Source organism: Quercus lobata, chromosome 10, assembly GCF_001633185.2.
Source record: "Quercus lobata isolate SW786 chromosome 10, ValleyOak3.0 Primary Assembly, whole genome shotgun sequence".
In the NCBI taxonomy this organism is placed as follows: domain Eukaryota; kingdom Viridiplantae; phylum Streptophyta; class Magnoliopsida; order Fagales; family Fagaceae; genus Quercus; species Quercus lobata.
Window position 1 is genome coordinate 44,770,030 of NC_044913.1, and position 23,330 is coordinate 44,793,359.

Below are 23,330 nucleotides of genomic sequence, written 5' to 3' on the forward strand. Positions count from 1 at the left end.
GGAGAATGGAATCTTGAGGCCCAAACACAAGTTCTCCTTCCAAGACATAATGATTATACATACCAATGGTGGAGATCCATGCTAACTTGTCTATCTGAAACCCTCTGGACTGATCTACAGACAATAACTGGTAAGATGCTATATAAAAAATTGACTTCTAACAATAATTTGTGTAAGCTTCCTCTCTTTAGAGAAATAAAAGTTGAGGGTTGAGGTCCTCAAGAATAAATCTCAAATAGATTTTCCTAAGTGTTTTTCATTGTCTTTTCTTTTTGTTACATGATTCATGATTGTAAAACTGCAGGCATTGGAGTGGCAGTAAGAAGCTCAACAAATTTGTTTGCTTCACTTTCTAATGGGGTACTTTGCCTCAAGTACAAGTTTCCGCTTTTTGTTGCCTGAGGCGTTTATTTATAGCTGAGACACTTTGAGCAGGGTATTGGATGTGGGAAACTATCATCTGGTGCTTCTTTTTATGAAAATCAGGTACCATATACTTTAGTTCCCCCCCTCCTATCTTACCAAAAGCATAATTTATAATTTATCATTAAGGAAAGTATTTTCTTACAAGCAACTTCTATAACTCTAAATCTTTATTATTTATAATATCATAAGTGACTTCACTCTTTTTTTCCCTTTTCTTTTTTTCTTTCCTATAACTCAAAATCTTCATGTGCTGATGAAATTTATAGAGGGCTTTATATTAAAAACAATATTGAATTCATTTATTATAAATCCTCAACTCCAAATGCAATTTTGAAAATTTTCTTTATTAGGAAAAAAGGTAAACATGTAATTTCATGCTCATTGAGAGAGTGCCAAGACACTCAATAACATTTTTTAGCTAAAATGACAGGTTGGGTTATGTTGACATGTGGGTTATACATGTTGATCCCCTATATTTCGAAATAAAAAATCCCCCTTTTATTTTGTTTTCCCTCAATCAGACAGATCACAGATACAAAAATACTGTCGATCTCAATTCTCAAATTGACCAAAAAAAAAATCTCAAATAACCATCTCTGGTCTCTCTCTATTACCTCACCTTCATAAGTTCGTCTTTTATTGTTGGGTAAATTATACCAACCTCCCTTGTGGCTTCACAAAATAACACTCCTCCCTCAAGGTTTCCTGAAATGCAATAAATCCAAATGCCCTCTCATAGTGCTACTTCCTTAATAGAATTTTTCATTACAAAAAAAAGATTCACTCATGTTTACAAACCTTAAGGGGCAAAGTGTTATTTAAAATAACCAAAGGGAGTGGAGTGTCATTTCTTCCAGAGTTTTGGTAGGAATATTTTTTGAAATAGAATTTTTCTTTAGGAAAGCCAGGCATGCACTTATTGTCACATTTATACAGACCTCAAGGGGAAGTATCATTAATACATACATTTGGAAGAAGTATAATTTCGATAAATCCCAAGATAGGTTGGCCATTGGTGTAATCTATCCTTTCTTTCTCCCTCTGCCTCTGCCTCTACTCTTACTCAACCAAACCTCTAGCCATACTACGATATGCTAATCTCCCTCCATCTCTAATTTCAATTCCACTTTTTCGATCGTTCATTTAGTTTTCGATGACCATGCTATTGGGATTTTGTATAAAATTAATTCGATGTATATTCAAGATATGGTTGTATGATATCATGTAATGTTTCATTTCTTTATGATGGTTGTAGCCTCTTTCATGGTTACATTTTACTAGATTGAAATTCTAAGTTAGTAATTTTAGCACATTTATTTTGCATGGGGTTAAAGATTTAATGTTTGGAAAAATAGGGGGGGGGGGGGGGGGGGGGGGGGGGGGGGGGGGAAAGAAAAAAAAGTCAAGAGTTGAAACGAAAATAAGGAAAAGGAAATGAGAGTACCTTGCATTCAAAGTATTTGGTTTGCAAGGGAGAAAGGAAAGGAAAAAAAATCCTCATGCTCTAGTACAGATTCTCTCTTCTCTCTATTTCCTTCCAATTTGGGAGGAAAGGAAAATGTTGGCCCTATGGAGAACTCTGCATTTTCCCTTCCCTCGTTCCATTTCTCTCCAAACAAATAAAGGATTTTTCTTTTCCTTCCCACCTTTTCCATCCCTTGCTTTCCCTCCAGCTTCCCTTCAACCAAACATATATATATATATATATATATATATATTTATTGAACATTTTCTTCCCATAGTGTTCATTAATCACTGTATAGAATATGGAGTAGTTCGGGAACTTGCAAAACCTTTTATTTATTTATTTGTTTATTTATTTTTTAGAGAGGTGGAAATGGAATACATGATAAAGAAAATGAGGGTTGCCTATGTAGTTCAAGGGTTTCGTTTTTTCTAATGCGAAAAAAAAAAATGCAAGTTATAATGGATTGAGCTGACACGTTAAAGACCAAATAAGTCGAACTCCAACCCACCCAACTCTATTTGTTACAAGAATTTCACATCAGAAACTAGCAAATTGGATATCAAGGTTTTTTCTTCGTTAGAAACTAACTTGTAATCTTTGTATAATTATAAATATTATAATTAAATAACCATATCATATTTGTAATGAGGGATTTTATTTTATTTTAATAGGATAAAAATGTGGCTTTGAAAGTTTAATGGTGTGCATTGAAAAGATAAAAGTTTAGTTTTATTAATTGCATCTGTCAAGATATAGATATTATTCTCTCTCTCTCTCTCTCTCTTTCTCTCTCTCTCTCTCTCTCTCTCTCTCTCTATATATATATATATATATATATATATATATATATATCTTTTTTAATTTTTTAAATGTCGAAAATCAATTAAATATATAACGTTCAGGAATCAAGTATTTAGGTTAATGCTATCAATTAGCTTTTAAATTCTGGTAGGGTAAGCAAATTTGTTCCTTCTATATTACTCTATAGAAAAATAAGTTAGTTAGTTATATTTTTATCTATTTTTTTACAAATAAAGTAGTTATTGATTTATATATTCACATGACATTTTATAAATAAATGTTATTATTGTGATACAAATGTTAAAATCATGCCTAATAGAATTTTTTATGAGTTATAAAATATATTTAAAAAATTCGAGGCATTTCTTTCTTATCTTTTATAATACAAATAGTTCGGGGTATGGTTGTCCAACTCACCCACAGACCCGACCCACTCAAAAAATCTGACTAGATTTGAGTCTACTGCCATTTCTACTCCATGACTCTAGCAATTGGCAGCGGGTCTCTTTTTGCACAAAACAATGTTGGTGGGTCGGTTGCGGATCTCATTCCCTAAAACCCGAAAAACTCAAACAAATTGATTATGAGGCCCTTTTTCCAGCGAGATTTGCTAAATCTAGTGAGCTATCAGCTATTTCTAGTAAGATCTCAACTAGATCTGGCTATTTCTATTGAATCTAGCAACATCTCACTAGATTTTGTGATATTTTCGCTAGATCTAGTGAAATTTTACCGGATTTTCACCTTTATCTCATCAGATCGTTATCATTTTTTAGATCTACAACACCAACCAAATCGACTGCTACCATTTGAAGGCTTGATCTGTTTAATCTAATCAACTTTTTTGATTGGTGGTGGGTTAATAAATGTTCCTCTTGATCAGGTTGGATCTAGGGGTTGAGCCCAAACTCGATGACCTAACTCGTGGACAGCCCTAGTTGGGAGAGAGGGATTTAAACACACAAAATTGGAAAACATTAAGTTATACAAATAGAATCATCTTGAAAAATACAGACAAAGAAAATATTACCCAAGATTTAAAATTCAGAACATATAATAATATTTTAATAAAGAAATCAAAGCGTTAAAATGAAGAATGAATCAAAATCCGCCTTCAGAAAAGTTTCAGAAATTCCGTGCGATGTTTTAAATTAGATAATTTTTTGCTCAACTTGCTATTTCTCTTTTCTTTTGATCCCATTATTTATTGTATCTTGTTGATTCTCTTAGATCACTTTCCATGGGCTGTGTTGAATGGGATGGGTGTCCACTGGGCCCAATAAACCTGTATTGTTGACTGCTACTTTCAAAGTTTGCGTAAAAATCTCCCCAATATTAATTCCAGATCAAGCGCGCGCCAATCATAACAAGGAAGTCAATTTCATTTTTTCTCTTGCCAGTCCCCACCAAGTCAAGTGGCAATGGAATATTGTTCACTATTAACGTTCCCAAAAAGGACTTGCGCTGTTGGTCAATTCTTCTTATGCCCTTACAGTCTTGCACTCATATTTACATAGAAAAATTGGACACGTTAGTTTGGAAAAAAAGCAATCGAGAAACAAAAGGTTGAATGACTCAAAAAAATCAAGGACTTCCTGTTCTTCAAAGTCTTTACTCAGGTCAATAGTTCGGCCCCCTCTCTAAAAGCCTAAATGATAAGTTTCTTAACCCAAGTCTTGCCTCAAACACATGGCAATGGTGCCTTAAACACATGGCAATGGTTTCTTCAAGACTTGTCTTCCTCGTTTCCATTTGCATACTGGTTTCTCAAGCCATTGCTCAGCCAGACTTCCTAGACCATTTCTGTTCAGACGACAAGGGTAACTACACAAGCAACAGTACCTACAAAGCAAACCTCAATCAAGTCCTCTCCTCCCTCTCCTCCAACACAGAAATTGACTATGGGTTCTACAAATTTTCTTATGGCCAAAGCCCTGACAAAGTATATTCACTTGGACTTTGTAGAGGAGATGCCAAGCCAGATATTTGCCGTAGTTGCCTCAATAACGCCACAAATCTTCTCCCTCTGCTTTGTCCCAATCAGAAGGAAGCAATAGGATGGTATGACTACTGCATGTTACGCTACTCATTGCGCAACATATTTGGTATCATGGAAGATACTCCTGCTTACGATATGGGGAACACAAGTAACTTATCAGGTAATTTGGATCAGTTCAATCAGGACCTGGGGACCTTGTTGAATAGCAAAAGAGTTCAAGCTGCAGCAGGTGGTTCTCTTCGTAAGTTTGCGGAGGGAAATGCAACAGCACCAAACAATCAAACACTATATTCACTTGTGCAGTGCACACCTGATTTATCTGATAAAGATTGCAGTGAATGTTTGGCTCAGGCTTTTGGATACATTCCGGGATGTTGTGGAGCCAAGCAAGGAGGGAGAGTTAATACACCCAGCTGTTATTTTAGGTTTGAGGTCTACCTCTTCTATGATGCCAAAGCTGATAATGCATCATCACCATCACTGTCTCCACCACCACCACTAGTACCATATGTATCTCCTCCACCATTGAACAATACTGCTGCTGCAAAAGGTACCGTTGAATTATTTGCTTTGCTGAATGTTGATTGAAGTATAGTAATATGTTTTTCTTTTTAAAGAAAAGACTATACAAAGCTGTATAGAAGCAAATAAGTTCAAAAGCTTACAACTTTTTATGAAGGGTCCTTATTACTTTCCCATGTATCCACTTGAAAATTAACATACATCTGTCAGAATTTTTTATGTAAACATGCTTCTGGATTTGGCAGGAAAGGAGAGTAACAAATCTCAAACAGTCATCATAGTTGTACCCATTATTTCTTTTGTGGTACTAATAATAATATCCTTCTGCATCTACTTAAGAGTCAGGAAACCAAGGGAGAAACCACAAAGTAAGTAAAATAATTCGTTTATTTCTTTTTGTTATCCAAAAATATGAATTATTGCTAAGATAATAACAAAAAAAGTCAGAAATTATGGGCTTGGTTACATAGATGTGCTTCCTAAAGTTCTTAGGTATGCGTGATATCTGTGGGAGTAAAAAATTCCGTCTATATTATGAGGACAAATTTCCCATCACGACATAATTTGGGATTATTTTTTATTATTTTGTTTTTCTTAAAATGGTACTTAGCTACTACAAATTAACAATAGTCAGTGTGCTCCGTCAATAAATTGACTTGCACTAAAACCAGGGGCGGAGCCGGGGGGGCGAGGGGGGTACCTGCCCCCTCTGACTCCTAAAACATCGTTGCATATGTAGTCTACTCTAGTTAGTCCCTGAGACATTGAGAAAAAAAAAAAAAAAAAAAAAAAAAAAAAAAAAAAGGACACCCACTTGAAAGTGACCCAGGAAAAGGAAAGGAAGAAAAAGTTACCAAACCATGTAACATTTTCACCATTTCACTATTCTCATAAGCAGTTTTTGTCTATCTTGCACCTATTTTACTACTTTTTCCTTTTTATTTAATGTCTTTATTTTCACCATTTTCACTGTGATACATTTCACAGCATTTTATTATTAAGTAATGTTAGAGATATTACAAATTTTACTACTTATGTCTTACAAATTAGCATCTCACCAATCACAAAAAATAATTTCAAACATATATTCATTATATTGTTTAAGTAACACTCTCACATTTTTACCACATCAATTTGTAAAATTTGTTGTAGCTATGACTATGAATTGGTTATTTTTGTTTATTTATTTTTATACTATGAAATATATTCATATTTTCTTACCATTGTTTTGTTATTATTATTGATTAATATTTTTTAGATTAATTTTACTTTTAATATATATATTTTTTTAATTTTGCCCCCTCTAGACTAAAATTCTAGCTTTGCCACTGACTAAAACAAACAAAAAGTTGTTATATACTAATAGACATGACTTTCCTATCTAGAAGATTTTAATAAATAATTAGTTTTTGAAAGGTCATTGCTGTTGCATGCGCATATCATAAATTGTGTTGCTTTTTAAATAATGCACTAACGTCTTGTTCAGGTGAATCTATGGATGAGATTGGAAGGGTGGAATCTTTGCAGTTAGGCTTTGGCACTATTAAAGTAGCAACAGATGACTTTTCTGATGCAAATAAGCTTGGGCGGGGTGGATTTGGTGTTGTTTACAAGGTAAACCTAAAATTATTGTGATGCAACAGATGACTATTGGTTCAAGTAGTTTCCCTCCCATCCCAACCCCAAATTGTAAAAGTTTGTAGTCAGGATGTACATGTTAAGTCCAAAGGGTTAAATATGTTTTATTCTAATACATTTTCAGGGTAAACTCTTCGATGGACAAGTTATTGCTGTAAAAAGGCTTTCAAAAAATTCAAGACAAGGAGATCTTGAATTTAAGAATGAAGTTTTGTTAGTGGCCAAGCTTCAACACCGAAATTTAGTTAGACTCTTAGGATTTTGCTTGGAAGGAATTGAAAGGCTTTTAATTTACGAGTTTGTGCCCAATGGAAGTCTTGACCACTTCATTTTTGGTATGATTTAATTTCTACCTTTATTTCAAATTATATTCATTGTAATTTATTTTGATTACATGTCTTTTGTGAATAGATTTCCTTCACATTTTAGTCCAATATAATATATTTGATTGACTTTGTGTAGATCCAATCAAGCGTGCACAACTGGATTGGGGAAGACGCTACAAAATAATTATAGGCATTGCTCGAGGTCTTCTCTATCTTCATGAAGATTCTCGACTTCGTATTATTCATCGGGATCTCAAAGCAAGCAATATTCTATTAGATTTTGAAATGAATCCAAAAATTTCAGATTTTGGCACGGCAAGATTGTTTGAACTTGATCAAAGCGTAGGCAATACAATTAGAATTGTGGGGACCTAGTAAGTATTGTACTTTTTTTTTGACAATCTAGTATCAATCTTACATAGGTATACTTGATGTTTACATTGTACCAAAAGAAACAATATGAAAGTGCTAATAAATATTGTTGAAAATAATTGTGAATGTGCAGTGGATATATGTCTCCAGAGTATGCAATGCATGGACAATTCTCAGTAAAGTCTGATGTCTTTAGTTTTGGTGTGCTAGTGTTAGAGATAATAAGTGGACGAAAGAATAACTCCTTCTGCAGTGGAGAGAATATTAAGAACCTTCTAAGCTATGTAAGTATTTTTATTTTTTGGGTCTAATGGCACATACACCCCATGAGTATAGAGCGGTAGGTCGGACTGCATGTTCAAATACCACCATGTGGTGGGGTGGGAGTGAGGGGATTAAATGGCACAGTGGGAGTGGAAAAAATTTGAAACAATACCCTTTTATCTTTAGGATGTGGGGTATCAACTATTCTACCCGTTGGCCTGTACCTATAGCACTAATATTGTCCATAAAATTACAAATTATTGATGTAGCTTGTATAGCTAGTTGGCTTTATAACAAATACATAGGAATCTAGCACTAGCACAAATGAAGGACGAGGAGGTTAAAGGAAATGAAGAAATACACACCAAATATATTTCTTTTTAAAAAAAAAAAATAATATTTTCTCAAATACTTAATTTGTCATTTTAACTTATCTTGCAGGCATGGAAAAATTGGAAACAGGGTATAATTTCAAATCTTATAGATCCCACATTGAAGGCAGGTTCGACAACTGAAATAATGAGATGTATTCATATTGGATTACTATGTGTTCAACAAAATGTAGCTAATAGACCAACTATAGCATCCGTTATTCTCATGCTTGATAGATACACTATTACTCTACCAATACCATTAGAACCAGCATTTCTTATGAATAGTGGTACTGAATCAAACATTCGCTTGCAATGGGAGAATGATACAAGGGTGATAGAGTCAAATCAATCTAAAAGTAATTTTGTCAAAGCTTCGATAAATGAGGTGTCAATCACAGAGCTATCTCCTCGCTAATGTTTAATGAATTTGAAATGTAATACTACTATTTTCCTTCTTTTTTTTTTTTTTTTTTAATTGAAGAATACACAATGTATGAGTTATTAATACATTAACAACTTAGCATTCTTTTCAAAACCTGTATTATTTAGTGACCCCAAAAATAAATAGTTTGGGATTGTTTATTGTATTATGGTGTTTCATTGCCAAAGTCCTCAAGCACTATGCTTGATTCACTTTTCCTCATGTGTTTTGCATCCAATGGAAGCTTCTAATGCAAAAACATAGGTCTCAATATGGGGTTTTTTTAGCCCATTAATATACCTTATACTTTCTCACATGAAGCCTCTGCTTATATATATATATATATATATATATATATATAAGAGCAGAGACTTAATGTGGGAAAGCAAAAGGTTCTGCTAAGTGGCGTATTCTATGCGAAGAGAATTGAAATAATATTCTCATATGCCACACATCATAGATAAGAACAAATTAAATATTGACTTTTTGTTTTATTTAGTTCAATGTTTCAAGACTTTTCTAATTAAACAATAAATATTTTTTGTATCATTTGGTTCAATATTTCAAGACTTTTTATCCCTTACACATACACAAAACTATTTGCATTTTAAATCATCATTTTCACTTCTTGCACTTCTACCCTTTTATATATACCTACACACAACATTTCATGTCATTCCATATCAAATACATACAGACCAAAAATGATGTTATTTACCTTCAATCTTTCAACAACACCTACCTAGCTCTAACATTGTGTCTCATCTAATTCTAACCCGTATGAATTGGCTACAATCAAGGAAGGGGGCCTGCATTTTATATTGAGTAACAATGACAATTATGATTTTAATGTCAAGGTCAGACGTCGTGGATTGTGGGTTTTGTAAATGATGTAATTGACTGTGGATGTTTGGAATGTGTTTTTTGTTTTAGAATTAAGGAGAAAGAAAATGACACATTTTATATCAACTTTTATTCTATAATATTCCTCCAAAGTTCTTTTTTTATTTTTTATTTTTCTCATTACTTCAGTTGAATAATTATAATGGATAAAAAGAATTGTTGCTTTTTATGATGAAATCATTACTAATAAAATTTTATAACAATTATGCTATAATACATATACAATATTTTCCAAAACCATCTTACATAAAACATTACAACATTATTCGTGTATAGCACGGGTAACTTACTATTTACTAATAATATTGCTCTCATGGTACTGATGATATTCTCCTTCTGCATCTACCAAAGAGTCAGGAAGTCACGGGAGAACCCAAAAAGTCACATAATTAGTTTATTGTTATCCTAAAAGTTAAATTTGAATCATCACAGAGAATTAGCAATCAAAGTCTAGATTTATTTTTTTATTTTTTATTTTTATTTGATGAGAAGCTTGTGAGTTAACTTTTATTCAAACTGAAATAGAAACGTTTAGATCATGAGCAATAACTGCTTCTAAAAAAATCATCAACCTGTTTTTATTTTGTCCTTTCTTTTTCCTAGTTTATTTTTATCAGTCATTTGGGTTATCATGGGAGTCTGGAGTAGAAACTCTTGTTTTTATCTTTCATTTGGATGAGGTTTAGGACTCCCTATAATACAATTTAAAAGAGGGGAAAAGAAGTGGGAAAAAAACCCCTCATTGATATTTTATTTTTTTGGACTCAATCAAGTAGATTAATAATTTTGTGTTAAAAATAAGTCTAACAAATTTGTTCATTTTGTTGGACTCAAATTAGAACACAAATTATAACCAAAAAAGAAAACTGTTTTAAATCGTATATCTGTGTATTGTATGATTCATGAGCACTTCCAATACGCTTTTACGATACAAATTTTTTTGTACATAATATGATATGTATTGTAAGATATGCAAAAACTATACTTATATCTGTGATATCTTCTCTCTTGTAAAAAACGGTGGTTGAAAATGTAGGGCAACACAAACAAGTAGAAAGATGGACTGATTATGACCAAATCAATGGTGGGTGAGGTTTAATACTGCCTATATATAGTACAATTTAAAAGAGGGGAAAAGAAAAGAAAAAGGTTCTAGAGTTCTACTACTAAGGCCATATTGATAGTTTGCTAGAATTTTTGTGATCATCAAATTCAAAACAATATGGTTCAAGCTAGGTGGGCTAAAAGTTTGTTAGTAATAAAATCGAAGTATGTGTGGCTTCATGGAGAAAATGGGTGTTGAACAATTTATGAGTCTTCTAGTAGCCATGTAGCAAAGTTGTGGCAATGCTTGTGGTACTATAATTTTCTATTGTTTATATGGGTGGAAAATGTTGAAATAGGATGAATATCAGTAAGCATATTTCAAGGGAAAAAATCTACAGAAAATCAAATTATGGAGGCTTGTAATTGTAAAGTTGCAATGTCTACAAGCTTGTTTTATACAAATAAGTACGTATTTTGAAGTTGGATAACAAAACCAATTTATCTATATTTCTATCATCCTGAAATTTCTAGGGGTCCCTTGTAGTAGATAATGATTTCGGTCCAAGCCATTGATACAAGCTGTTCAAAAGTTATCAGCGTGAACTGTGGTAAAAGTGAGGTACAATTTTTTTTTTTTTTTTTTTTTTTTTAATGGAAAAAATTGAAGTACAATTATGGTTCTTTTATTTGACAATAACCATTATGGTGGGTGAGATTAAGGACTACCCAGAGGCCATAGCACATTTGACCAGAATTTTGAAAGGAAGCAATAAAAATACTATACAAATTTTCCCATTAAAATATATAAGGGAAGGATCAGCATCTTCTCGGCCAACATTTGTGGGAAATTCCCCTATGGCATTGATTGTTACCTAGTAAAACTGGATTCATATCCCGTGCAATACCTAGAGACTGTTTGGATAGCCTATTTTCATAACTCAATTCTCTGTTTTCATAACTCATAACTCAAAAATGATGGGACCCATAGCAAAAAGATTGTTTGACAAACGATAACTCTGTTTCCATCACTCAATTCTCTAATTTTTGAATTATGAGTTATGGAAACTGAAAACACATTTTGGCTGTTTTCAGTTTCCATAACTCATAACTCAATGGTGTTTTTGTAATTAAACATACATGAGAGACCCACTAATCATAACTCAGCCGCACCTTTTACTTTTTTTTTCTTTTTTTATTCTTCCCTTTCTTCTCCTGAGTTCGGTCTCCCTGGTGTTCTTCCTCTTTTTTTTTTCTTTTTTTTTTCCTCTTTCCTGGGTTCGGTCTCCCCTGTTCTGCCCTTTTTTTTTTTTTTTCTTTCTTCTCTTGGGTTCGGTATTTCCTGTTCTTCCTTTCTTTTCTTTTTCCCCTTTCGTCTCCTGGGTTCAGTCTCCCCAGTGTTCTTCCTTTTTTTTTTTTTTTTTTTTTTTTTCCTTTCTTCTCCTTGGTTCGGTCTCCCCTTGTTCTTCCTTTTTTTTTTTTTCCTTCTCCTGGTTCGATCTCCCGGTGTTCTTCCTTTTTTTTTTCTTCTTCTTCTTTCACTAGGTTCGGTGATTTAGTTTTTTTTTTTTTTTTTTTTTTCCTTTCTTCTTTCACTGGGTTCAGGTGATCTATATTTTTTTTTTCCTTTTCTTCTTTCATTGGTTCGGTGACCTGGGTACTGGAAAAAAAAAAATGCTGCACTGTGACAGGTATGGGGCCCACAAACAGTATGAAAAATATTGAGTGATGGAAATTGGGTGATGATGCCAAACGGGTGTGAAAAATTGAGTAATGAGTGATAAGTGATGAGATATGAGTTGTAAGTGATGAGTGATGAGTGATGGAAATTGAGTGACAGAAATTGAGTGATGAAATTTTCTTGCCCAAACAGCCTCCTAAATTCTCAACCATAGGTTTAACCTAATGGCTTAAATCTTTGACACCTCACCCATCCAGGTTGGCAATCCGTGTCTCAATTCTGTTTTCATTACAACTTCCCAAAATCTGAATTTCGCTAAAAATCTCTCTTTCTCTCTCTCTCACTTCAATCGGGTTATCTCCCTCACTCTCCCTAACGCTCCACTCTCTCAACCTCCATGCTCTCTGCCTCTCTGTCAACCTGTTGTCTCCACTTCTAGTATACCCAACTTAAACCCATCAGTAAAAACAAAGAAAAAAAACATTAACTAACCATTTGAGCTCCTAACACCCAAACACTCGCATCCTTTTTAGACCTAGATTAGAGAGAAAGAGAGAGTAAGGGTTCGGGTTTGGAGAGAATCGGGTGTGGGGAGAGACATTGATGCTTTATAGACCCAAATCAGAGAAGGTTAGGGTTTGGGTTTGGAGAAAATCAGGAAAGAGAGAAGTTGATGATCTTTCAGGTTTGATTTATGGAGGGAAATGAGATTGAGAGACAGAGAAAGAGATTTTGGTCAAAGGAGAGAAGAAGCCACCATCGGTGGTGGTGGTTGCGGTGAGGCAGCCTTGCTGATTTGGTTCAGAAACTTGGGCTTGTTTCAGAGGGAGACCACCCCCGGTAGGTTTTATTTTATCTCTATTTTTGTAATTAATTTTTTTAATAAACTTTGTTTGGTTGCTAGGAAAGGAAGGAAAGAAAATAATGGTGTCACAATTTTGTTGATTGATTTATTGGTGCTGAATTAAATTCTATTTTCTCTTGTTGTAAGGTGCCAGAACTGATGACTAGATTTTACTTTTTATTTTATTGAATAAATATGTGGATAAGCTGTTTTTTTAATATAAAAATTCTTTCCATTTTTGGGTCTTAATTCAGTTATGTGGTTAATTGGCTAACCTGGCACCAAGTAACAGGATCTCTAATCTGAAACCTTCAATTCCCAGTAATTCATTCCGTGATTAGGGAAAGAGATATTCTAGGGAAGATATAGCACAATTCAGGACTGATATTTTGTCTAATATTAATGTGATTGCCAAAGGAGATTTGCTAACTCTAGACATCTCTTCACATGTGGAGTGTGGGAAAGAGGGGTAGTGGACTGTTGTTTCTTCTTTTATTAAAGATGTGGGTACCGATCAAGTTAGCCATGGAATGAGGCCCAATACTTTCAAGGGCAGTAACATATACGCCCAAAATTGGGCCTCCAAACCTAAGCCTAAAGCCCATCCTTCGCAACCTATTATTTCTAAGCCTAAAGCCCAACCTCAGCAACCCATTATTTCTAAGCCAAAAGCCCAACCTCAGCAACCCATTATTTCTAAGTCTAAAGCCACTCACTCTCATCAGAGCACAGATATGATGTCGATGAAGCTCACCTCCTCCTCCACGCATCCTTCAGCTACCTTTACCACCAATGACACTTTTAACCCACGGAGGAGCACCACTAGTAACGACACTGACATGCCTTCGGCGTCCATCATCATCAAGGACACCACTCCGTTGTCCGACATCGTCATCTCCCCACCAATGAAGAACAGTCCCACTCCTCCATCGACGACCGATATCAATATCTTCCCACCACTGAATAACAACCCCATCACTAACAGCAGCAACTCTTCTCCACCATGAGCTAATTCTTTACAATTTGGGTCTGTGTTGGGCATCAACCTCCCACCGTTGACCAACGGCACTTCTCAATCGAGCACACCTGAGATGGCCAGTGCTAGGCTCTCTGATTTGCCAGTAGCTCCAGTGCTAGTTACAGCTGAGGATTGTCATGTTGAGTCTTGCCCCTCCATTAAGAATTTCGTTGAAGATTTGGAGCACACCTGGGGTAATTCAGAGAAATGGGTCTTAGAGCTTCGTGGAGGGAGGCAGATAGCTATCGCTCTCTCACTTTACCACTCTCCTGAGAGCTTGTTGAATTTTTATGATCTCGAGGGAGTTGTGGGACAGGGTAACAACACTTTCAAGGAAGAAGGGCATATTGTTAGTTGGGCGGATGAATGTGACGGTGCTCTGGATAATGTTTCTGTTGTTTCAGGGTTAGATTGTGAGTTAGGGGAATGTGATGGGGGTCTTGTAAACTAGGAAAATGATAAAGAACCATTGGTTGTGCAACCTTTGGCGATGGCTAACCCAGTTGCTCCAATTGTAGAAGTGGCAGATGCTTCCACTCAATTATCACCATGGGTTGAGAAACGAATTAAAGCCTTTAGGAAATCTGTGGGTACTTCCTTGGAAGGCTGTGAAGCGGAAATTACTAGGATTTTTTTGGCTTTGGAGGCTAGGAAGAAAGCTAAAATGCAGATAGAATGCTCTCAAAAGAGAAAGCCTAAGACAAGTTATAAAAGGCATCGGGAGTTGAAAAGTTTGCTAAATTCTTGGAACTTTAAGACTAATTCTGATTTGGTAGGAGATGCTAGTGGGAAACAAGATTCTGTGGTGCCTCAATGAATCTGAAAATTATCTCCTGGAATGTTAGGGGGCTAAATGATTGTGAAAAAAGACTTCGAATTCGGAATATGATCAAAGGTTGGGGGGCAGACATTATTTGTCTAAGGAAACAAAAATGGAAAGGCTAACAAGGAGAGAGATTCGGAGCTTGTGGGGTTGTCAACATTTGGATTGGCTATATTTGGGCTCTATAGGTGCTTCGGGGGGTGTTTTGGTGATATGGGATAGAAGGATGGTGGAAAAAATTAATGAAGCAGTGGGAAGGTTTTTTGTCTCTTGCAAATTTAAGAATGTGGTGGATCATTTTGTTTGGGCTTTCATGGGTGTATATGGACCAAACTCTAATCGTGACCAGTAATTGCTTTGGGAAGAGCTTGCTGGTATTCATAGTTGGTGGAATGTGCCTTGGTGCATTGGAGGCGATTTTAATGTCGTGTGATTTCCTTCAGAGCGACTTGGTGCGGACTCTTTCTCATCAACCATGCTTGATTTTTCAGATTTCATTTCTAAACACAATCTTATTGATTTACCATTGGAGGGAGGTACTTTCACTTGTTCTAATTCTAGAAAAGTGGCCTCACGGTCTAGGCTTGACAGGTTTCTTCTCTCTTCTGATTTGGAAGAGCACTTTCCCAATATTCGTCAAAAAAACTGCATAGATTACTTTCAGATCACTTTCCAGTTCAGTTAGAAGGGGGAAATTTTCACAAAGGCAGCCGTCCTTTTTGCTTTGAGAATATGTGGTTAAAGGCAGAGGGTTTTGTGGAGAAAGTGAGATCTTGGTGGGAGTCCTATCATTTTCAAGGTTCCCCTAGCTTTTGGTTTGCAAGCAAATTGAAAGCTTTGAAGCTAGATTTAAAGAAATGGAATTTAGAAGAATTTGGCAATGTGGAGGATAAGATGAACAAGTTATGGAAGAAACTTGAAGCACTTGACTTGTTGGAAGATAGCCGTTCTCTATCATATGATGAGTCTTTGGAAAAGGAACGGCTTCACATTGATCTTGAAAAGATTACTCTTATGGTTGAAATATGTTGGAGGCAGAAATCTAGGGCCCTTTGGATCCGAGAGGGGGATAAACACTAAGTTCTTTCATAGAATAGCAAACTCCCTTAGAAGATTTAATACTATGGACAATCTGTTGGTGGAAGGTGAATTGACATTGGATCCTAATTCAATAGCAGCTTGCATCTCTCATTTCTACAAACAATTGTACTCTGAAAATGAGGGCCAAAGACCTGTACTTGATGAAATGGAATTCTCTATGATTTCTGAGGAGGAAGCTGCTTGGTTAGAAAGACCATTTGAGGAAGATGAGGTATACGGTGTCATCCAAGGTTGTAATGGCGATAAATCTCTAGGGCCAGATGGTTTTTCAATGGTTTTCTTTAAGGCTTGTTGGGAATTTTTAAAACTTGAAATTATGGAAATCCTTGCCGACTTTCATTCACAAGCTATCTTTGAGAAAAGCCTTAATGCAACTTTCATTGCTCTCATTCCAAAGAAAGTAGATGCTGTTAGTGTGAGAGACTTTAGACCTATTAGTCTTGTGGGTAGTATTTATAAAGTCATTTCCAAGTTGATGGCTAATAGGCTGAGAAGTGTGATTACTGGAATTATCTCTGAGTCTCAAAATGCTTTTGTTCTGGATAGACAAATCCTAGATTCTGTCTTAATTGCTAATGAGTGTTTGGATGGTAGGCTCAAGGAAAAGATACCTGGGGTTTTATGTAAGTTGGATGTGGAGAAAGCTTTTGATCATGTCAGCTGGGATTTTCTTATGTATGTGTTGTAGCATTGCTGATTCTCTGAGAAATGGAGAAAGTGGATTCTATTTTGTATCTCCACAGTGAGATTTTCAATTTTGATAAATGGCTCCCCTAAGGATTTCTTTGGGAGCTCTAGGGGGTTGCGCCAAGGAGATCCTCTCTCCCCACTCTTATTTGCTATTGTTATGGAGGCATTAAGCCGTTTGTTGGATTGTGCGGTTCTGGCTGGACACATTTTGGGTTTCACTGTTGATACTAGGTCTAATACCCCTCTCATGTTGACACACCTACTCTTTGTGGATGAGACTTTAATTTTCTATGATGCTACAGCAAGTTAGATTGAATATTTGAGGGAGATTTTAGCCTCTTTTAAGGCAGTGCCAGGGTTGCACATTAACCTGGCTAAGTCAGAATTAGTTCCAGTTGGAGAGGTGACTAATATGGGGGAGCTTGTGGCATTGCTAGGTTGTAGACAGTCATCTTTGCCAATGACTTATTTGGGACTGCTGTTAGGTGCTAAATTCAAGGACAGGGCGATTTGGAACTCTATCCTAGAAAGAATGGAGCGAAGATTAACGAGTTGGAAGCTATTATACTTATCAAAAGGTGGTAAGATTACCTTAATCAAAAGCACTCTTTCAAGTTTGCCAACTTATTTCCTATCTCTCTTCCCTATTCTTGCGGATATTGCTATTTGTATTGAGAGGCTTCAAAGAAATTTTCTATGGGGTGGGATAGATGAGTCTCCTAAATTCCGACTAGTAAATTGGGCCCAGGTTTATTCTCCATTGCAATATGGCGATTTGGGTATTAAAAATTTGAGAAACTTCAATCAAGCTTTGTTGGGGAAATGGTTGTGGAGATATGGAAGAGAGACAACCCATCTTTGGAGGTGGGTTATTGAGGCTAAATATGGGAATGATTGGGGAGGTTGGTGTACAAAAGAAGTCTCTAATCCTTATGGTGTTAGTCTTTGGAGAACCATAAGACAAGGTTGGCCAGCCTTTTCAAAATCCATTCAGTTCGAGGTTGGTGTTGGTGACAGAATTAAATTTTGGCATCATGTGTGGTGTGGGAGCTGTACTCTCCGGGACGCTTTTCCAGAACTCTATAATATTAATTGTAATATTAGATGTTATGCATTTTCCTAACCAGAGGCTTCACTGGGATCTTCTTTTTACTAGAGCTCCCCAAGATTGGGAAACAGATCATTTTTACACTTTTCTAGATCTTATCAATTCAATGCCCCTTAATGGTGAAGGTCAGGACAAACTATGCTAGAAACCAACTGGGAATAAGAATTTTAAAGTGAGTGAGTACTATCTCTCCCTTTCCTCTACTCTCGACATTTCTTTCCCTTGGAAGCCTGTGTGGCTTTCAAAGGTCCCTATTAAGGTGGCTTCCTTCTCTTGGACTGCCTCATTAAGTAAGATTTTGACTACTAAAAATTTATGGTATAAGGGAGTCGCATTGTGGATTGGTGCTATATGTGTAAAAAGAGTGGAGAATCGGTGAATCATCTTCTTCTTCATTGTCCTTTTGCTTATGAATTATGGTCTATGGTGTGGGCCCTATTTCGTCTTCAATGGGTTATGCTGCATGGTGTCTCTGATTTATTTTCGAGTTAACAAGGTTCCTTTGGTGGGCATCGAAGCATTGATTTATGGAGGGCTATCTCACATTGTGTCCTATGGTGTATTTGGCGAGAACGGAACTCAAGATATTTCAAAGGGAAGGAACGGTCTATTTCAGATTTAAAATCTCTTCTTCTCCACAACTTGCTAAAGTGGAGTTCTTCCTTTAATCTTTTCCCTTGTTCTAATTTTTTAGAAATTCTTGATCTTTGTAATTTTTGTGTTTGATGTACTATTTTCCACATACACCCTCGGTGTACCTGGACTTTTGATTAATACAATTTCATTATTTATCAAAAAAAAATAAAAAATCTTCACTATTCCAGAACATATCAAATTTATCAATATTTTGACCTCTCAACAATCATATTATATTGTTCTTTGCATTCTAGATATATCCACTAGCATTGTATTAGCTGATTCATCATTTGTTTGTCAAACAAAAGCCTATCATAACCTTGACAAGGTTAACCTTATGATTACAGTGGCAATCAGTCAAAAAGTTTTCCTAAATGTCTAAAATGTGTCATGAACAATGTGCTAGATGTGATTGTCAGGGTTGTTCAGCTTCTCAGTTTGTCTTTTATACTCTCATTCTACTTCTTGGAAAAGAAATTAAGTTCATGGATTACTAGTCCAGATAAGAAAGTGGGTGTTTCTCTCCCAACCTATTGTATAAGCTGCTTTGTCATTGGGCATGTGAACATTTTTTTTTCTTTGGGAATACTATGTGGTTTTAAATGACGAAACTAGTACATATATATAGATTTCAAGCATAGTGTTCATATGTTGATGTAACTAGCAACAAGAATGCTAATGCTCCTGTGCAAGCCAAACCAGAGACAGTGACAACGCTGTGTGAAATTGTGAAGAAGCAGCTAGCTCTACCTGATGATTCTGCAGTCACTGGTCAAAATTTGCTGCCCTTGGAGCTGATTCTCTCAACAAGGTACCCTAATATCTACCCAAGAAACATCTGTTATATTTTCCTATACATATTATTTTGTTTTGATGCAACTCTTAATTAAAGGCCCATTGTTTATTTTGTTACTGTACAATCATCAAGCAATTTTGATATTGCCGTTGAACTTGTTTGGAAAGGTAATGCTTGAATATATCTGAAATGAAAGGGAAATCAAACTCTCTGAATGTAGATGTGTTTGTTTAACCTTTTAACTCGTACCTTCTCCAAGAATAACAAATAATATGCTTGAGCTGAGATATAAAGAACATGACTCATATATTTTTGTTGGGAGCATAATCAAGATGTGGCTATTTTGGCTCTCTTAATCTTGAAACATTGAAATCACATATCTACATTGTGAAGCTAATTTAGTTGGCTATAAAGCCTTTTTGTTTTGGATTTTCTTCGTTTGGTTTGGGATAAAAACTACAATGAAATTTTTATGTTTATAACAAGTGAATTTGGTGGCCCCACTACTGAGTATAAATGGTTTTTTTCTTCTTGTTATTACTAGATGGTATAGAGACCATAAATATTAGCTTGTCTTTGAGAAAGAATTATTAGCTTTTATGTGCTTTGGTTTTGCCTTTCATATAAGGACTTGTCCACAAACTTTCCCAAGAATTTATCAAGTTTACAATACTATAGATCATATAGGAATTATGAGGAGCAATTTCTCCACACTAATTTAACTAGGGTCTTTTGGAACATAATTTTGCTTTGATACCTTTTTTAGTCTTGGTTCTCCTTAATGCAAAATGAATTTGTTATTGTCTGATTGCCCCATTAAAATTGGGTTGTGCACCTACCATATTATGTCATTGATTACAAAGGAATTAAACGTATCTCATGAACATTCAGACTATACGATTTGCTTTGTATTTCACTTTTAATGTTGGTCCCTTAGCTGAGTTCTTAAGATGGAAATTCCCAAGCTAAACCCTCAACAAACTTACATATTTAGTGGCAAATAGTGATAGTGATCTTATGGCTTCACTTGTGCCTGTTGTTAATTGGAAATTTTGATTTATGTTTATCATTGAAATCACGTTTTGTTTTTTTGTCATGTTGAATGGAATAATTAAAGGAATGCTATTCTTGATGTCCAAAAAAAGAAAAAAGGAATGCTATTCTTCGTTTGATCACCAAGAGCGAGAAATGGCATCTGCTGGAGGGATTAGTGCTAATTTTAGATTGTTTTATGTTGGTGAAGAATACATGTTGTCACACTTGTATAAGTTCTACCATTAAGAAGAAGTATTGTGCAAATATATATTTTTTTGGATACCTAAACTTTAGCCACTTGTATAATTCAAAAATTGTTTTGAATAAAAGTATTTTGCTTGGGTAATCTTATTTATTACACTGGGCTTCAACTTGCATCCTTACAGAATTTGTGAATGCAAATTTTATGTTCTTTTTGAGTGAAATAAATCATTGCCCATGACTGTTTTTTTAATTAGGGCTCTTGTTCTAATAGTCTTGTAATCAAAGTATACATTTCAATAAAGTTTTGTTCATTATTGGATCAAACTCTTGCATCAATTCATGACCGTATAGGCAACATCAAAATTGTTCAATTTGAAGCATTACAAGAAATTATAAATAAAAAGGCATACAATCAATTACATTATATTACACACTCAAACCAATATCAAGAAAAAAAATAACTAAATTTAGTTACATTTTTCTTGGTTTGTACTCTAAATCCTTGTAAAAGTTTTTTGTAAATGAACAATGAAACTACCTAGTGTCAAAATAGAAAATACATTTAATGTTTCACTTATACTGAAAATAATTAGCCTATTGGCAACAAGATATGGCTTCAATACATCATGGAGTGCTTGTAATAGGTTCTATGTTATGACTGGGTTTAATTTCTAACTGAATGGATAGTTATTTGGTCGTATTCAAGATGACCAGTCTCCTGAATAAGAGAATAGAGAGGGAAATTGGCATGGTTGTCAAAATCGCGATTCACATCGTAAAATCGTGAGATTTTACAATCCACCTCACAAAAAAAAAGTTTAAAATCATAGCAGGATCACAAAAATGGTAGGATTGTAAGTAGGATTATGTAGGATCATATGGGATTCTACCGATCCTACCATTTGGCTTGATTTTTATTTATTTATTTTATTTTATTTTTTATTTTTATTTTATTTTAAGTGGGATTCATTTGGATAAGATAATCCACCTAAACTCACAAGCCCAATGAGTTATCAGAAGCCCAATAATGAATTGAAATCCCAAATTTACCCATATGTCAACATAAAATCTCAAAAAAACCTATAATACTTAAGTTTAATGTTTTCAAAAACAAAACCTAAAATATTTAGATGATGAAATGGGGTATGACAATAACAGTGATTAGATTAGAAGAATCCTAGAATGGGAATTCTCTTTTGGATTTTATATTTGTAATTAGTTAGTTTATCTTAGATTGAGAATTTTCTTTTGGATTACATATTGTAAATTTGTAGTTAACTAGTTTTTATATGCTAATTAGCCTAACTTATTTTGGATTTGAAACTTAGAATTTGGAAAACATTTTCCATATGTGTAAATAATATTTTGGTACTTAGTTGCTAATTAAACATGTACTGAACTTTTTAGATACATTATGTCAAAAGTTAAATATATTTTGTTTCGTTAGAATGACATAAGAACGATGTAGTGCGTGCAAATTACATTTTATGATGCATTTTTTTTAATGGATGGATTTATATTTTAAGTGATTATATAATATATAAAGTCACTATCAATAGGTTTTTTGCTTAAAATTTGAAAATAGGTAAGATCTTATGATTCACGATCTAATTCTATGATCTATGATCCTACCTACCTCTCACGATCCTACATAGGATCCCGATTTTGACAACCTTGAAGATTGGGATAATAATTCTCTGCTTTATTAATTGCATTCTACGTTAAATACAAGTCTTAGGAATTCAAATAACAAACAAATAACAATAGATACTCCTATGAATATTCAAAATACTAACAGATAATCCTAAAGGGACTCAACTTCTTAGAAACTCAAATACAAGTACCAAATCAGATATAAGTTTATCTAAATAACATAATTCAAATATGAATGCAACAGCAACTCCATAGTAATCCAAATACTAATTTCAAATGCAATAGCTATCCACCCATGACAATAGCTATCCACAATGCTAAGTCTTCCAAGTAATCTTCTCCCTTTTAGCGGTACACTTCTTTCTTTAGAAATTACATTCTACTTTGAAAAAATTCAGTTACAAGTTACAACCAAAGGCCATCTTTGATAGAGCTACTATTTTCCTTGCAAGGTACCAACACTTCATATTCTTAGCAATTTTTATATCAAGCTTTTCTTTATGTAGCACTATCATGTAATGTGTCTTAGCTGCTATGCTATTTTCTGAATGTGTCTTAGATCATGGAATGCTTCAAAACATTTTATCTTGTTAACAAGAAAACAAGAGACATATAGCTATTAATCCATCTAAGCTTTGGCCACAATAAATGGTGAAAAATGCATAAAACAAACTCTTGTTCATAAGCTCAATTATGCCTAAATTTAAATGCAATTTCTGCTTTATTGTATAGATCAGTACCATATTTGTATAACTTAGAAACACCCATTTAGAATTAGAGTTCATAAATCAGTAACATATCTGTATAACATTGAAAAGCCCAAGAATTAAATTTCATCTTGAAATATTTGAAGATTTATTAAAAGAAAAAGCACATCACCAAATTTTTTAACATTCTTTTGAACCAAAAACCCAGAATATTTGAGGGAGGCCTTAACATATAAAAATCTAAATTGACTACTTAAAATTTGTGCTAAACTTCTTAAGTATGATTGGTAACAATTCAAGCAAGCAAAAATTTTCCCTTGAAGTTAGCCTATGAAGAGCCACAATTTATACCTTTAAAATGAACTACAACAGGCAAAATACCCATCTGCAATTTAGGAAAATAACAAGTACCTAAGAAAAATTAGGGCAAAAAGAGAAATTTCATAATGATTTTTTTATCATAGACCAAGCAACAC

General features: G+C 34.5%; 1 protein-coding gene across 1 annotated transcript; it reads left to right on the plus strand.

The window, feature by feature from the left end:
• Positions 1 to 44: 44 nt before the first annotated feature.
• Positions 45 to 8,645, plus strand: LOC115963030 (cysteine-rich receptor-like protein kinase 29). The gene is made up of 9 exons (XM_031081913.1): positions 45 to 130; positions 305 to 486; positions 3,926 to 5,244; positions 5,462 to 5,584; positions 6,703 to 6,830; positions 6,979 to 7,189; positions 7,317 to 7,554; positions 7,686 to 7,836; positions 8,258 to 8,645. The coding sequence occupies exons 3-9, from the start codon at positions 4,407 to 4,409 to the stop codon at positions 8,603 to 8,605; spliced, it is 2,037 nt and encodes a 678-aa protein (XP_030937773.1). The 5' UTR covers positions 45 to 130; positions 305 to 486; positions 3,926 to 4,406; the 3' UTR covers positions 8,606 to 8,645.
• Positions 8,646 to 23,330: the final 14,685 nt, after the last annotated feature.